General features: G+C 48.6%; 1 protein-coding gene across 1 annotated transcript in view; it reads left to right on the top strand.

Moving 5' to 3' along the window:
- ZC3H3 (zinc finger CCCH-type containing 3) overlaps positions 1-17,394 on the top strand; it is a 269,723-nt gene extending 252,329 nt beyond the window's left edge. Inside the window, exon 12 of the mRNA XM_028736023.2 lies at positions 16,521-17,394. Coding sequence (XP_028591856.2) covers positions 16,521-16,552 — 32 coding nt within the window. The 3' untranslated portion in view covers positions 16,553-17,394. The remainder of the gene's footprint in view (positions 1-16,520) is intronic.
- The last annotated feature ends 423 nt before the right edge of the window (positions 17,395-17,817 follow it).

The following is a 17,817-nucleotide window of genomic DNA, read 5'->3' as shown; positions in this document are numbered from 1 at the left end:
ACCTTCCCATGCTAGTTATTTACTTGGCTTCGGAGTCGCTGGGACTGAGATGCATCATAGAGTCATAGAACTGGGGAGTTGGAAGGGACCCCAAGAGCTATCTAGTCCACCCCCTGCAATGCAGGAATCGCAGCTAAAGAATCCCTGACAGATTTGAGGCTGGAGTGGAACCCTTAAGCCCAAAGGCAGCTCCCCACCACTGAAAACACAGGCAGGCTGCAGGTGGGGTGAAGGTGCTCATTGGTATCAGGACAACAAAGAGGAGAGAGAATGCCTAGTCCTTCGTTTCTCCCTCTCTGGCACCAGGTCCGCCTCGAGATTGCAGGAGCGCGGATTGCAGGAGCGTGGAAGTCCCAATAAAAATTTATAAATAAAAAAAAAAAAAGAGAGGACAGAGAATGGACGGTGGTAGAAAGAAGTCACTAGGCGAGAAGCAGAATGGATGCCGAGCCTTTGAGCGAGCTGTCTCTACTCAAAGGCCACTTTGGAGAAGACATCTGATAGAAGGGTATGATATGGAGAAAGTGGGTAGAGGAAAGTTGTTCTTCCTCTCTCATGGCAAGAACTTGTAGAAGTTTATATCCTGATGAATGACATGGAGAAAGTGCATAGAGAAAAGTCTCTCTCTCTCATAACACCAGAACTCATGGACATAAAATAAAGCTGAAGGCTGGAAGATTTAGGACAGAGAAAAGGAAGGACTTCTTCATGTAGCACATGGTTTAACTGTGGAACTCCCTCCCACAGGAGGCAGTGGAGGAGAGGAGGGTTCATAGAAGCAGCCCCTTTCTCCATCCCCAGCCAGCAAGACTGATGCAAATTAGAAGTGGTACTGGCCTTCTTTATGGTCCAGCTCTCAAGGTGACTCTTGAATTGACCACCTGGTCACTACTATTTTATTTTATTTTATTTTATCTTATTTTATTTTATTATTATTTTATTTTTTTATATTTTATTTTATTTTATTTTATTTTATTTTATTTTATTTTATTTTATTATTTTATTTTATTTTATTTTATTTTATTTTATTTTATTTTATTTTATTTTATTTTATTTTATTTTATTTTATTTTATTTTATTTTATTTTATGTGAGGATGAACGTTGTCCATAGACACACAGTGAGAGAAGGAAACTTTTGTTCTGCTGTCAAGAGGGGTCATCCCTCCTCTTACTTGCTGTTTCTCTTACTTGCATGAGAGCCAGTGTGGTGTAGTGGTTAAGAGCGGTAGTCTTGTAATCTGGTGAACCGGGTTCGCTTCCCTGCTCCTCCACATGCAGCTGCTGGGTGACCTTGGGCCAGTCACACTTCTCTGAAGTCTCTCAGCCCCACTCACCCCACAGAGTGTTCGTTTTGGGGGAGGAAGGGAAAGGAGAATGTTAGCCGCTTTGAGAATCCTTAAAGGGAGTGAAAGGCAGGATATCAAATCCAAACTCCTCCTCTTCTTCTTCTTCTTCTTCTTCTTCTTCTTCTTCTTCTTCTTCTTCTTCTTCTCATTTGAAAGGCTGCTTTTCATTTACAAAGAGAGTTTTTGCATTAGCTCAGCCAGCTGTCCTGTGCGGGAGGATGCCATTCCCATTTTACAGGTTGGAAGCTGAGGCTGAGTGATTTGCTGACGGCCGCCCAGGTGCCCCCAGAAACAGAGGGCAGGTCTCTGGTGCCCAAACTGCGAATTTGCAGAGCTGCAATGTAGTTGCATCTCTCTCTCTCTCTCCCTCCCTCCCTCCCTCCCTCCCTCCCTCCCTCCCTCCCTCCCTCCCTCCCTCTCACTCTCAGCAGGTTTGGGACTCACTCTGGAAACTCTGCTCTGTCAGGCTTCTGGTCAGGTAACTAAGCAGGAATCCTGTAAGCCAGAAGGGCAGGGCAAGACCAAAGGCGGAAGGAGTCGGTTGCAAGCAGGGTTTCCAGGGAAACTGATCTCACCCAGCAGGGCCAGTGTGGTGTACTGCTTCAGAGCTGTTGACTCGTAATCTGGTGAACCGGGTTCGCTTCCCCGCTCCTCCACATGCAGCTGCTGGGTGACCTTGGGCTAGTCACACTTCTTTGAAGTCTCTCAGCCCCACTCACCTCACAGAGTGTTTGTTGTGGGGGAGGAAGGGAAAGGAGAATGTTAGCCGCTTTGAGACTCCTGAAGGGGAGTGATAAAGAGGGATGTCAAATCCAAACTCAAATCCAAAAAGTGTGCTGACTAGTGTTCAGTGTTCCAAGTGTTCAAACCACGCAAGTGCGGAATATGTGTGAGGGCTAGAACCTTGACTTTTGATTTCAAGCGAACATGACGATTCCCAGGATCCCAAATTGCGCCTCCAGGTGCATGCAGAAAGATGCCGTGAGCTTGCAGAAAGACGAATGGCAGTGAGGGGCCAGAACTGAGATCTACAGGTCCTGACACATGACAGCCAGAACTGGAGCCCCCTGGCCTCTTGGGAGAACGGTGGAACAGCATGATAGGAGGCAGAGAAGACCCCCGACAAGACCCCTTTCTCTGGAGCTGCAGTCCACGGCTGCCTTTCCTGGGGCTGCTGTCGGTTTCCGCTACTGGTGGCCCGTAATGGATCACTCCCCGCCTGCTTCATGTTTGGCTGCATCCTGTCAGCTAACAGGGAGCTCGTCTGCTGCATTTTATGGCCAGTGAGTCACGAGACGTAACCATTGTGTTTGTGAACGAGTTGACAAGTGGAATTGAGGGGCCGTGAAGCATACAAGCCCACTGTCACCAGAGATTTGTGCTAACAGCCGCCCTGCCCGAGCGGCCAGCAAAATGCTTGGGGGATTCCGTCATTCTGCCGGCTGGATTACCTCTGGCGGTCCCGCCACGGCCATGAGAGCTGGTTCCTAGATAATAGGCCCTGACCCAGGGGGGAAAGGCACGGACCCCCGGAGCGTCAGCCTCAGGGAGAAACTGGGGCTTCCTCTCCACCTTCAGGCTGAGCTACAGAGGCGAAACAGAGGCAGCATGGCTTGTGTTCCATCAGCAACCACCTTTTGCCCCGAGTGAGAGGTGATAAAGATGGAGAGGAGAAATGATAGCCATCTTTGGCCTCAGCCCAGCCTCAGCCTCAAAGGTCCAGTATACCTGAAGGAGCGTCTCCACCCCCATCATTCAGCCTGAACACTGAGGTCCAGCTCCGAGGGCCTTCTGGCGGTTCCCTCACTACGAGAAGCAAAACTACAGGGAACCAGGCACGGGGCCTTCTCAATGGTGGCACCCGCCCTGTGGAACTCCCTCCCACCAGGTGTCAAGGAGAATAACAACTACCAGACTTTTAGAAGACATCTGAAGGCAGCCTTGTTTAGGGAAGCTTTTAATGTTTGACGGACTATTGTATTTTAATATTTTGTTGGAAGCCGCCCAGAGTGGCTGAGGAAACCCAGCCAGATGGGCGGGGTACAAATAATAAATTATTATTATATTATTATAAAACTGTGCATGGGAGTGGGAAAGATTAAACTATCCTTCCCCAACTGGATCAGGCCAGGGGCCCATCTATTATTATTTTTTTTAAAGATATTTATTAGAAATTTAAAAATTACAGAAAAAAGAAAAAAAGGAAAACAATAAAAAGTTTAACAGAACTTACACCATAATACATAAAAAGAAAGAACACACAAAAAAAAAACAATTCAACAATACAACAAAAAGAAACAATAACACTAAAACACACATCCAATATTCCATATCTTTACCTTTCATTTACTTGTTTCATCGACCTCCTCACACCTCCCTTTTTTGTATTCTAGTACAATTAACTATTTCAGCAAATTCTTTCCATCTTTCTCAATTTTTGTTCTATAATTTATCTTAACGGTCTAACCTTAAATTTTTCCATTTTGGCCCATTATCAATCAGCTTTTACTTAATTCTTTATTACATTTCTGCTAAAACCATATAACTTCTTTCCAGCATCCTTCTAACATTCATTAATTTTGCAATATTTTTGTAAATATACTTTAAATTTTTCCCAGTCTTCTTCCACCGACTCTTCTCCCTGGTCTCGGATTCTGCCAGTCATTTCCTCCAGTTCCATGTAGTCCATCAGCTTCATCTGCCATTCTTCCCGGGTGGGTAGATCTTGTGTCTTCCAGTGCTTTGCAGGCCAGGGGCCCGTCTAGTCCAGCCTCCTGTTCTCACAGTGGCCAACCAGATACCTGTGGGAAACCTGCAAGAAAAATCTGAGCACAAGAGCCCTCTCCCCTCCGGTGGTTTTCCAGCAACTTGCGTTCCTTCTCGTCCTCCTCTGTGTCCTGCTGTGACCTCCAAGAATAACCTAGAATGCCCTCTGAGGTGTTTTAAGTGATGCATCATCTCTGAGCAACAACATCTCGTAGGGAGACATTCTTGGTGGCTGTTTGCACACACGCAAGCACTCTCTCTCTCCCCCCCCCCCTTCACCCTGAGTTTAATCAAGGCCTAAATGTGAGTATCTTCCAGAGGCAACGTGAAATATTTGGGCATGCATTTACCAGCTAGGGATAAGTCGTTTTAGTAGCATTCCTAAGAAGTGCGTTTATCAGCTCTTTGGGCAATCGTTTTTTAGCTTTGAATTCACCGTCGTAAAGCCATCTCCTTCACCCAAGCCTGTGTGCAAATGGTGAACCGTTGCCTAATTAAATAGACAAAATGAGGGATTTTTCAGTCACCTGGAGGCAAGCTAAACAAGCAAGATTTAAAGAAAAACTCTCCGGAGATGCTCATTTTGTTTTTGAAGGTTGATCTCTGTATCTGATTCATTCTGCATAGAGCGCGATACAAATAAAACGAGAGCAATGCACAGTTTAGGTTTCTGAACTGCGAGGGATGTTTGGGTTGTGGACTTGGGCAGCTCAGGATTTGACCTTCCAGTCTGCTTTGGAGCGGGGGCTGGATTTGGGCTCTTCCAGTGAGGAGCTTCTCTTTCCATTTTCAAATGTCCCTCAGACCTGGGCAGTTGCTGTGTCTCTTTGGTGAGTCCTGGTAAAGCATTCCCCACGAGAAGAGCTCCAATTGATGTCTCTAAAGCAGCCTTCCCTCACCTGGCACCCTCCAGACATTTTGGAAAATAAAAACAGCATCCGGTCTTCACAGATGCCTCTTTTGGGAAATCTGCAAACAGGATTCGAGCAAAATCCTCCTGTGGTTTCCAGCAACTGGTGTTCCAAAACAATTTTTTGTTCCTTAATGATTTTTTTTTTAATGCAGATTACTTTTTTACAAAAGACATCCAAGTTTGTAGGAGCTGTGTGAAGAAGGCCTTCCTTCTTTCTGTCCTGACTCCCAGCATTCAGCTTCCTAGGATGTCCGCAAGATCTAGTGTTCTGGGAGAGGCAGGAAAACATTTCTCTTTCCACTATCTCCATGAGATATCCAATTTTCTAAGCTTCTATCATATTTCCTCTTGCTCGCCTTGTCTCTGAGCTAAAAAGTCCCAAATATTTTTGTTGTTATTGTTGCACCATGTATTTTGTGTTTCTATACAGTGGTACCTCTGGATGCGAACGGGATCCGTTCCGGAGCCCCGTTTGCATCCTGAAGCAAATGCAGCCCACGTCTGCACGTCTGCGCATGCACAGGTCGTGATTCGCCTATTCCACGCATGCACGTGACTTCATTTTGAGCGCATGTGCGAGTGGCAAGAACCAGAAGTTATGCGCTCCGTTACATCCAGGTCGCTGCGGAGCGCAACCCAAAAATGCTCATCCCGAAGCTACTTCAAACCAAGGTATGACTGTACTGTCAACCGCCCCTTGATCTTCCAAGGAAGATCGGTATATAAATTTAATAAATAATAGTAACCTATTGGGACGCGGGTGGCGCTGTGAGTTAAACCACAGAGCCTAGGACTTGCCGATCAGAAGGTCGGCAGTTCAAATCCCCGCGACGGGGTGAGCTCCTGTTGCTCGGTCCCTGCTCCTGCCAACCTAGCAGTTTGAAAGGACGTCAAAGTGCAAGTAGATAAATAGGTACCACTCCGGCGGGAAGGTAAACGGCATTTCCGTGCGCTGCTCTGGTTCGCCAGAAGCGGCTTAGTCATGCTGGCCACATGTCCCGGAAGCTGTACGCCGGCTCCCTCAGCCAATAAAGCGAGATGAGCGGTGCAACCCCTGAGCTGGTCACGACTGGACCTAATGGTCAGGGGTCCCTTTACCTTTACTTGTAGGGAAGAATCCCCTGGATCATTTTGGTTGCTCTTTTCCAAACTTTTTCCAACTCTACAATATCCTTGCCGAGTGAGGCAACTGCCCAGGGTTTTTACATCAACTCACTCTGTGAGCCAGTGGTTAAGAGTCTCGTAATCTGGTGAACCGGGTTTGATTCCCCGCTCCTCCACATGCAGCTGCTGGGGTGACCTTGGGCCAGTCACACTTCTTTGAAGTCTCTCAGCCCCACTCACCTCACAGAGTGTTTGTTGGGGTGGAGGAAGGGAAAAGGAGATTGTTAGCCGCTTTGAGACTCCTTCGGGTAGTGATAAAGCGAGATATCAAATCCAAACTCTTCTTCTCTTCTTCTGAGGGGTTGCCACATTGGGGAAACCTGCCGTACGGAGAGCTGTTTTTTGAAGAACAAAAGCCAACCATTTCGGCAGAGCGCTGCAGCTTGGTTTCCGCTTTTTGGACCCAACAGCACTTTCATTCTTCAGCCCGGCTTGTCCGCCTGCCGCTCAGGCCCGGGGAAAATGTGTGTTGGTTTTCATGAAAAGCACGAGAGCATCTTGGAAGCACAAATTCTCTCGCTGGCGTGACAAGCTCAGCAGAAGCGACTCGGGTTTCCGCCGCAGCGGCTGGCTCCCGCTCTCCTTCCCAGCCTCGCAGTCTCCTTTGCTCGAAGCTGTTCAATCATCATAATGAAAAAGGGGCTTCTTAGCGGAGCTTTCACTAACTAGAAATTATATACCTGGTTCCCGGAAGATAGATTGTGCCGCTCCCGAGATACGGAGGGTGGCAGGAACAAGTGAGTGACTGCGTCGTCTGCCACCAAGATGGATCGCACAATTTGAACGATCTACCAGGAACTTTAACCAAGGGGCTTGCGGGCGGCGGGGGGCTTGCTGTAGTTTCTGCAGGGACACTGCCTTCCAAGAGGTAGGCCAGAGGTATAGTCCTTTCCTCTTGCTCAGCTCGATGCAGGATATTTATCGGGCCACCCAAGAATGAACCCCCCCCCCATATCTGCAAAACTCTTTGATAAATGGCAGCAAACCTCGAAGCCTGTTCATTGAAGCGGCACCAGGCTTCTGCTTTCTGGATATTCCTTCATTTGCTGTCCTCGTGTTTTATAATGGATGGTGTTGCATTTCAAAATGATTACTCATTCAGATTAGTCTTCCTCTTTTTGCATATCCTGTATTGATTCTGAGACCATTAATACTCGGTGGGTCTCTTTGCTGAAATTGGGAGATTTCCCTGGCCCTCCTCCCATTCTCCAAAGAGAGGCTGGGAGGGGGGGAACTTGCATTTAAAACCCCACTGGGGGCTTGACCAAGTCACTGTCTTGGCCCCCGTTCCTCATCTGCAACAACAGAAAGATGCTGCTCCACCTTGCAGGGTTATCGTGGGGACAGAGCGCTGCACCAGGTTCGATACGCTGCAGTTACATCAAAGTCATTCCAACCCCATCTGCTCCTTTAGTCCTGGCGTTGAGAGAGGGAGAAGAACCTTTCTCTGTCCATTTCTCCAAGCCACGAATTGTTTTATAAACTCCTACCATGTCGCCTCTTATTTGCCTTTTCTCTAAGCTAAAAGGTTCCCCAATGCTGTATCCTTTCCTCCTAGGGGCGTCAAGGGCGTCCCCTTGATCTTTTCGGTGGCCCTTTTCTGAACCTTTTCCAACTCTACAGTATCCTTTTTGAGGCGAGGCGACCAGAACGTTTAAAGGCCTCTGCTTGAAGGGTGCATCTGCCTTTCTGCAGGAAGGGAGGTCCAGATCTGTGGGCCTACCACCAAGAAGACTCTGCTGCCCCTCTGCTCACCAACCTAATTGACCACCCTTGCAGAACTCTGCTCGATCTTAATTACGGCTGCCATATTTCAAAAAGTGAAAAATCTGGACACAAAAGTTGTTGTTGTTGTTTAGTTGTTGAGCTTTTTTTGCATATCTTTCATGCAGATTCCGTGAAATTCACTAAAATCAACACTTCCAATTTCTACCTAGACATACCTCGGGTTACAGCCGCTTCAGGTTGCGTTTTTTCGGGTTACGGACCGCCGAAACCCGGAAGTAACAAAATGGGTTATTCTGTTACTTCCGGATTTCGGCGGTTGCGCATGCACAGAAGCGCCAAATTGCAACCCGTGCGTGCGCAGACATGCCACTGCAGGTTGCGAACGTGCATCCCGCACGGATCACGTTCACAACCCAAGTGTCCACTGTACACAATTCCAGCTATGTCCAGGAAATTCCAGGCGTGTGGGAACACCTAAAATAGCTACGCCAGACTCTCTAGGCCAGGGGAAGCCTTAAGGACTGCTTCTCCCCATATGAACCTACCTGGACTCTGTGGTCATCATCCCAGGCCCTTCTTCATATGCCTCCTCGAGAAATCCAGAGGGTGGCAACACGAGAACAGGGCCTTTTCTGCAGTGGCTCCCCATCTGTGGAATGCTCTCCCCAGGGAAGCTCACCTGCCACCTTCATTATACCAGAGCCTCCAAGTGCCCCTATTTTCCAGGGACAGTCCTGAATTTACAGAAGCTGCCCCAGTTTCTGATTTGATATCGAATTGCTCCATTTTTCATTCGGACATCCCTATTTTCATCTGAGAAATGATGGAGAGCATGGAGTTTTCCAAGCCCCGAGCCATCTGAAAGCAGCCCTGTATAGGAAAGGTTTTTAATGTTTTATTATGTTTTTATATATATTGGAAGCCGCTCAGAGTGGCTGGGGCAACCCAGTCAGATGGGCAGGATATGAATAGTAAAACCATTGTTATGGAATAGGATGTCCCCGTTTTCATTGGAGAAATGTTGGAGGGTATGTCATAGGCAGAGACATCACCTTGCTAACCAAGCTATGGTTTTCCCAGTAGTGATATATGGAATTGAGAGCTGGACCATAAAGAAGGCTGATCGCTGAAGAATGGATGCTTTTGAATTCTGGTGCTGGAGGAGACTCTTGAGAGTCCCATGGACTGCAAGAAGATCAAACCTCTCCATTCTGAAGGAAATCAGCCCTGAGTGCTCACTGGAAGGACAGATCCTGAAGCTGAGGCTCCAGTACTTTGGCCACCTCATGAGAAGAGAAGACTCCCTGGAGAAGACCCTGATGTTGGGAAAGATGGAGGGCACAAGGAGAAGGGGACGACAGAGGACGAGATGGTTGGACAGTGTTCTCGAAGCTACCAGCATGAGCTTGACCAAACTGCGGGAGGCAGGGGAAGACAGGAGGGCCTGGCGTGCTCTGGTCCAGGGGGTCACAAAGAGTCGGACACGACTAAACGACTAAACAACAACAACATGTCATAGGCACCTTTAGGCACCAGGCGAAAATGTTCCTCTTTAACCACCAGGCCTTTGGCTGAGTAACATCCTATCTTTTTTTCATACAGAGCCAGATTTGTTGACTTTTACGCCGTTGTTTCACACTGCGTCTTTAAATGTGGCACTTAGGGGACATTTTATCAGAGCCCCTCAAGAGGCCTCCATTCCTTTTACGGTCTCAAGATGCAAGTCCAGAGTCGGGGTTATTGTGAAGGCAGGAATGGCCTGGGTTTTCTGTTTCCTTAAGTTCTTATTAGGGACCTCAGAAATTTAACAGATCCTCGCTCTCTCCCCCGTACCAACTTGTGCCTGCGAGCGTGCAAGAGTGTGTGTACTTGTGCGCGTGCGCATGCGCATGCAAGTGTGACAAGGGTTGGGGAAAGCAGCCGTGATCCAAAGGCAGAAGCGGAACCAAATTAATCTAAATCTGGTTAAAATTCCGGGCGCCCACCCTCCTCGTCTCGCGCACGCGTTGCTTCCTTTTAGTACGTTTTTAAAATTCTCCCCTCTCTGTTTGCAATTCGTAATTAAGTTCAGCCAGAACACAGATGAGAGTTTTTAGCTGTTTAATGTTCCGTCAGGGCCTCTCGTCGTTTGGGGGGGGGGACACTCTGGGGCGGGGAAGTGACAGACGATTTTACAGTGTGCCTGTAAGAATTTCATAGTGCCTCGTAAATAAATAAATAAATAACACCACACGCTCCCCCCCCCCCCCACTCCACGCCTGGATTTACGAGGAGCGTTGTCCTTCTGGGGAAGGAAGAAACAATGCGATTAAAGAGCCCTCTGCCACCAGCCCCCCAGGGGGGGAAAGTGGGGCTGACATGAATGGCAACTAACTCCCTCTTCGCTTGCATCCCGTGGCGGCACCCTCCCTCCCTCGCTCTTGAGCTTGTCGTCTTTTATCCGCACCGTCTTCGAGCATAAACGAAAAGCTGCCAATATTACGGCTCAGGAAATACCGCCGGTCTCATCTTGCAGCTGTAAATCTCCCCCTCTTTTTTAAATTTATTTATCTAAGGGCCCTCCCCGATGCAGGGGCAGTTGCGGGAGCGACCGTGTTGCATATTTATCGTGCTATGGAAGTCTGATCTGTAATGTTAGCCTCTGGAGGTACACTGTTAATAGAGGTGGTCCAAAACGGAGAGGGCATCTCCGCGTGCTACTTCTGGGGCAACCTCCATCCTTTCCCCTTTCTGGCCAGTCCCTGCCTGCTCCCTGCACCCCTTTCTCTTCTCCCCGCTGAAAACATACTCTTCTCCCCAGCAAGGCGAGTGTCACAGATGCAGTTTTCCCCCTTAGTCAATGTTGCTTCTTAACTTCTTTTCTCCTCTGGCACTGGAAACACAAACTTTGCAGCCCGTAGGATCCTCTGCATTCTCAGATTCACTATACAGTGGTACCTCGGGTTAAGTACTTAATTCGTTCCGGAGGTCTGTTCTTAACCTGAAACTGTTCTTAACCTGAAGCACCACTTTAGCTAATGGGGCCTCCTGCTGCCGCCGTGCCGCTGGAGCATGATTTCTGTTCTCATCCTGAAGCAAAGTTCTTAACCCGAGGTACTATTTCTGGGTTATCAGAGTCTGTAACCTGAAGCGTCTGTAACCCAAGGTACCACTGTATTGAAAGCAAAGTCATGTATTGCCACTGTGATGCCATCATGAGCTTCTGCTGCTGCTGCTGCTGCTTCTTTGGCGATTCCTCGTAGCCGAGACCATGAACACGGTCTTAACAGTGAGTCCATAAGTGACTGTGGAGGCCAATTCTGGATCCACACGCCCTTCCACAGTGGGGACATGTGGATCCAGAAACACGCCTCCCCACAGTGGGGAGGGAGTTGATAATGGTGAGGGCACAGCTGCCAACGTTTCCCGTTTTTTAAGGGAAATTCCCTTATTCCGAATAGGATTCCTCGCAAGAAAAGGGGAAAGTTGACAGCTATGGGTGAGGGTTTGCCAAGCGTGCCTTCCTCTTAGCACATTTCTCCCTTGCGTCCTGAGTTTGAGTGTCTTCAAAGCCCACCACACCTTCGGTAAAGGCTGTTCTCCAATTGCAGTGCTCGCAAGGCCAGTGTTTCCCAGTTCATAGAATCATAGAGTTGGAATAGACCACCAGGGCCATCGAGTCCAACCCCCTGCCAAGCGGGAAACACCATCAGAGCACTCCTGACATATGGTTGTCAAGCCTCTGCTTAAAGACCTCCAAAGAAGGAGACTCCAAAAAAAAGTTTATACTACATATTTTTGTCTGTGTTTATACTACATATTTTTAGGTCTACCTGCTGGATCATGGTCATTGGCCCATCTAGTCCAGCATCCTGTTCTCACAGTAGAGAACAACAACTACCAGACTTTTAGAAGACATCTGAAGGCAGCCCTGTTTAGGGAAGCTTTTAATGGTTGATGTATTATAGTATTTTAATGTTTCTTGGGAAGCCGCCCAGAGTGGCTGGGGAAGCCCAGCCAGATGGGCGGGGTATAAATAATATATTATTATTATTATTATTATTATTATTATTATTATTATTATTATTATTATTATTGTTAAGCCCTCTCCCCTCCTGCAGTTTCCAGCAAATTGTATTCAGATGCTTTGCTACCTCTGACCGCAGAGGCAGAGCACATCCATCGTGGCCGATAGCCATCAATCCTCCATGAATTTGTCTAAACCCCTTTCATAGCCATCCACATTGGTGGCCTTTGCTGCCTCCTGTGGGAGGGAGTTCCAAAGATTAACTATGCACTACGCAAATAAGTCCTTTTTTCATCTGAATCTTCCAACATTCAGCTTCACTGGATGCCCACAAGTCCTAGTGTCACGAGAGAGGGAGCAAAAGTTTTCTCTCCCCTCTTCCTCCATGCTGTGCATCATTTTATAACCACGTTTCTCAGACTTGGTTCCCGGATGTTGTCGGACTACAACTCCCATCATCCCTGTGGCAATCACACAGGGTCCCCGGACGTTTGACGGTCTATTGATCCCTGTGCCACCACTGTGATCGCTTCCCCGCTGCCACCAACCCGTTTCTCTCGGGTACACACTAGTCCAGACAGTTGTTAACATTAAACCAAATACAGTGGTACCTCGCAAGACGAATGCCTCGCAAGACAAAAAACTCGCAAGACGAAAGGGTTTTTTGTTTTTTGAGCTGCTTCGCAAGACGATTTTCCCTATGGGCTTGCTTCGCAAGACGGAAACGTCTTGCAAGTTTGTTTCCTTTTTCTTAACACCGTTAATACAGTTGCGACTTGACTTTGAGGAGCAACTCATAGAACGCGGTGTGGTAGCCTTTTTTGAGGTTTTTGAAGACTTTGGTGATTTTTGAAGCTTTTCCAAAACTTTCCCGACACCGTGCTTCGCAAGACGAAAAAAATCGCAAGACGACAAAACTCGCGGAACAAATTAATTTCGTCTTGCGAGGCACCACTGTAAACAAGTTTATTTTATAAGCATTAACAAGTTTATGGTTTCAGATAATTTTTCTTGTCAGTTTCTTAATCCTAGTTTCTTTACCGGCCTAATAACTTCTGATTATCCCAACTGTCTATCTGACTCCTCCTAACAGATTCTCTCACTCTCTCACATCAAACTATCCCAGCCCACAGACTTATCCTCCCTCTCTCTTCTCTAACACCCGACTGACTCCTTATACTAACTCTAACTCCAAGTCCTCCCCTTGGGTTCCCACTGGCCAATCACTTCACACTCATTTAACCCTTTCCTCATGACCCAGAATGATGTCACCTAGGAGCGCAAACGCCACAATCCTGACCCCTGGTCCTGTCTAGCTAGGGGTGATGGGAGTGGTAGTCCGACAACAGCCGGGGACCCAAGATTGAGAAACACCATACCATGACACCTCGTCGTTGCCTTTTCTGCGAACTAAAGATCATCCTGAATGCATGGGAGAAAGGGTGGCTGGAGGCGGCCCAGTGCAACAGTGATCCTTTGCTTAAAGCCCTTGAAGACTATCTAGACCAGGCTTCCTCAACCTCGGCCCTCCAGATGTTTTGAGACTACAGTTCCCAGCATCCTTGACCACTGGTCCTGCTAGCTAGGGATCATGGGAGTTGCAGGCCCAAAACATCTGGAGGACTGAGGTTGAGGAAGCCCGATCTAGAAGGATGCCTGCTCTCCTCTTGACCTTGCCAGATCTGCCGCCTCCTCGGTGCCTCTCGTGCCCCCACACGGGTGGGCACCCAGAGGTCTGCTCCCCTGCTGCTGACTCCTTTTCCGCGGCATTAGCTGGCGTCGCAGGTGACTAATGGCCAAGTCGGGGGCGACTGCCAGGCCTCCCTCTGATGTATGGTTGTTATATTAAGGGTGGAAAGGTGCTAAATGAGCCCTCTTTATTTTACATAAATTAGCTCAAAAAGCCATGCATCAATGCCACCGCCACTTACAGCCCTGCCCAAAGTTTGTCTAACCAAGTTTTAAAAGGCGGGGAGGAGACGTTCCTCATGCGTCTTCGGTGGCGCTGCTGCAGGAGGGACCCACGGTTTCCCAGCGGGGGGAGCCCAGCGGGGTCCACATGAAGAATCTCCGGCACGAAAGGCCTTTCCCAATATAAAGCCTAGATCCTTCTTGGAACCAGGCCCTCAAAAGGAGCATCATTCCAGCAGGGGCCGTGACACCCGGGTTAAGTTCGGTGCTGGGGGGGGGGAACGCGCTGGAGATGGGTGTCCCTTGTTCTTTTCCAGGCAGCGGGGCCAGTTTGGAAACCTGAAGCCTTGCGACTTGGCAGGCAACGTAACGTAAAACCCGTCCCGGCTTCTCAGGCCTTAAGAGACATCCACCAGACCCTGATCTGAGCCGCTACAGGGGGCTAAGCTGGGCAGTCGCCCCCTCCTCAGATCGAGCCCCTTCCTCATTTATGATTTGCACACCCTCTGGGCATCCCAACTTCTGGTGCCTGTCAAAGAGAGAGAGAGAGAGAGATCACGTGAAACAGTGATCTGAAGGAAGGTTGCAGCGTTTGTGACTTTTCTGTTTAGAGAAAAGGCAACGTGATAGAAGTTTGCAAAACCGGACAGAGAAAGATTTTTTTCTTCCTCTCTCATAATACTAGAACTCGTGGACATGGAAGGAAGCTGAATGTCGGAAATTTCAGACAGACGAAATAAAGTCCCTTTTCACGCAGCACATTGTTCAGCTGTGGAACTCCCTGCCACAGGAAGCAGGGATGACTACCAATCTAAATGGACAACTTTATGGAGAAGAGAGCTTTCAGTGGTCACTGAATGGGTTTCATAACTAAGCTGGAATTCGAACCCAAGTCTGGCCCTCTGCCCACAAAGTCGCTTCCCTGAGCTGCCCCTCCGTCAGCCTGAAAGTTTCCCCGCCTCTCCTGGCTTGTTAAGACCTGCCATCCTCTTCCCCGGGACGCTGCTTCTTCCAGTTCTGGCGTTCTGCATTTTGTCATCCTGAGCAGCTTGACCTTGTCAGCAAACCTGAGCCCTTCGCCGCATCCATCCTGCTAATTCACCCTGCCGTTTAATGTGTGCGGAGCCAAGAGCGTTGGAGTGTCTGAAAGTGAGCCGCTCCTTCTCTGCAGGGCTTAAGGTGCCCTGATTTCCGGTGACAAGAATCACAGAATTGCAGAGTTGGGGGACCCCAAGGGTCATCTAGTCCAACCCCCTTACATGCAGGAACCTTTTGCCCAACATGGGACGCGAACACACGACCCTGAGGTTAAGAGTCTCATGCTCTACCCACTGAGCTCTCCTGCCAGCGTAAAGGACATTGAGCTGGATGGGGTTCCCTGCATGGAGTTCCCCGTTCACTATAGCTCTGGGGAAGGGTAATGGCAATGACAGTGGGCACCAGGTTTCCTTCCTGAGTTAAAAAAATAAGCCCCCTTTTATTAGAACCTAAGACCTGTGGGTTAAACCGCAGAGCCTAGGACTTGCCGATCAGAAGGTCAGTGGTTCGAATCCCCGCGACGGGGTGAGCTCCCGTTGCTCATTCCCTGCTCCTGCCAACCTAGCAGTTCAAAAGCACATCATGTGCAAGTAGATAAATAGGTACCGCTCTGGCGGGAAGGTAAACGGCGTTTCCGTGCGCTGCTCTGGTTCGCCAGAAGCGGCTTAGTCATGCTGGCCACATGACCCAGAAAAACTGTCTGTGGACAAACGCCAGCTCCCTCGGCCAGTAAAGCGAGATGAGCGCCGCAACCCCAGAGTCGGTCACGACCGGACCTAATGGTCAGGGGTCCCTTTACCTTTACCTTTACGACCCTTCCTCTCCTTTTCTCCCAATCCTGCACCCTTTCCTCCTAGGACAGTCAATCCATCCTCCCTGATCCCTCTGGTTGCCCTTCTCCCAACCTTTTCCAGTGGTACAGTGTCCTTTTTCGAGGTTTGGCAGCCAGAACGATGCCTGGGACACACTTGCTTTCCCAAGAGCTTTGCAGATGCATCAGCGCACCTGCCTCGCTGTGGACTAGCAGCCCAGTGGGCTTGGCAAAGGGTGTGTGTGTGTGTGTGTGTGTGTCAGGATTTGACAAATGAGAACTGGGCTTGTACGGAATGGATGGCAAGCAGGTGAGGTGCAACACCAGGGCAACCATTGCTCAGGTCAGCATTTTCAAGGTGAGGGAGATCAAGCGATCTGATCTATTTCCCAAATGCCAAGAGGGGTGTGTGTCCTTCTCGCTTTTGGTTTATTTATGAAAATATTTCCGTGCCGCTGTTTCATAAATATATATATATCCAAGGGGTTTGCAGCACTGAAAACTTTAAAACATACAATTAAACAGTTTAAAAACCAATATCACTTACCCATTGTGGAAGGATGCATTCTTAATTGCCTGCATAGGCCTGGAGGAATCAAAAGCTTTTCAGTTTAAAAGTTGGCACAGAGGGTGCCTTGCTGAATCTCCAGTGGCAGAGAGTTCCACGGGACAGGGCCAATGACACTGGAGGCTCAGTTTCTCAAACGAGACTCCCCAACTCAAAAAAAATGACAAGCAATGCTCCTGGGGATGATCTCAGCGATTCACGCCGGGTTGTAAGAGTTCAGGCCTCTTTTCCTTTTGATAACAAACAATTCTCTTTTTTTTACTCCCAGGGAAGCCTTTGCAGATCAAGCCCAGGTTGTGAGGATGGCAACACCTTTGAGCAGAGCCCTGCGCAGCGGATGATGCTTCGGCCACACACGCCTCAGGGATTTGAAGCCACCCTGGCGACTAACTCAGGAAGACACAGCACAGACAGGCACAGGCTCGGCTGGATTTCCCTTGTTTTATGTGAGAAGTGGGGTCTGCGAGATGAAGGCTACCCCAGTCTCCCACACAGCCCAGGAGCGCAGCTTTGTGGTTTTATTTTTTTTCCAATAAAGGAGCTTTTCCCTTTCAGACTTTCACCTAATTCAGCTCCTCTGGCCTGCACTGCAGGGGGAGCGTCATCCAGAAACGTCTGCCTGGGTCCCAGGCTCAGCGTGGCTGTGCTGACTTCACCTGGAAGCAGGGAGAGAGAGCAGGTAGAAACCTAAGATATAGATCTGCACCCCAGTCCCTATGAAACTTTGCCACCTCAAGCTTGGACCACTGGCCAGTGTGGTTTTCCCAAGGGTGCCAAAATGCAGAGCTAAGAGAAATGGTTGCTGATAGATGGCTCTGGCGTTTCAAAGCCAATTTGGGTTGAGGGGCTTAAATCTCATGCCTGACTTTGTCCCGAGAGAGGCGGAGTTCCTGCAAACTTTGGAGACACGAAGGCAGAGGACAGTTTCTCTTTCTTTCCTGAGCAGAATTTTCTTTGAGGGGAAAGAACCCAGATTCTTTGCATTTCTTTGATAGTCAGTGGCCAGATTTGGGTCTCAAAGCGATTTGTAAAACCAGCTTGCCTGGGTGCTTTTATTATGCAAAAAACAACAACCACACAAGCAAAACATTTATATTTGTAGAGGCGTGTTGTGAAGTTCTATACAGGTCTTTGTTGTGAAAGAGAGTCTTGTGTTTTCTCTGGGCGTGGGGGGAAATCACAGGGGTTTGGGGGTCCTTTCTCCAGACCAATATACTCACCCAATTTCCCTCTTTGGGTGGAAATTCTGGGGAAAGATCTCGTGCAGGAAGAGAGCAATTGCAGTGCATAAACTGATTCCTCCTTTCCTCTCCCAACCCAGCTTTGTATGTGTGACCTAGTTGGACGGAGGATCGGTGCCCTACTCCCTTTTCAAATGAATCATAAAGCCATTCGAGTGAAGTGATACCAAGCCAGTCTTTGCCTGAAACATACGGTGGGGTCGAAGGTTTCACAATGACCCTGGAACTCCCTGGAACTAATCTGGGTGCTGTGGCTGGTGAGATCCGAGCCAATGGCTCATTGCCCATTTTTGTGGGGGGGGCCCTCCAATATTTTGAGCACCC

Source organism: Podarcis muralis, chromosome 8 (genome assembly GCF_964188315.1).
Source record: "Podarcis muralis chromosome 8, rPodMur119.hap1.1, whole genome shotgun sequence".
NCBI classification, from domain to species: Eukaryota; Metazoa; Chordata; class Lepidosauria; order Squamata; family Lacertidae; genus Podarcis; species Podarcis muralis.
Note: the sequence above shows the minus strand (reverse complement) of the source record. Positions and strands in the feature narration are given on the sequence as shown.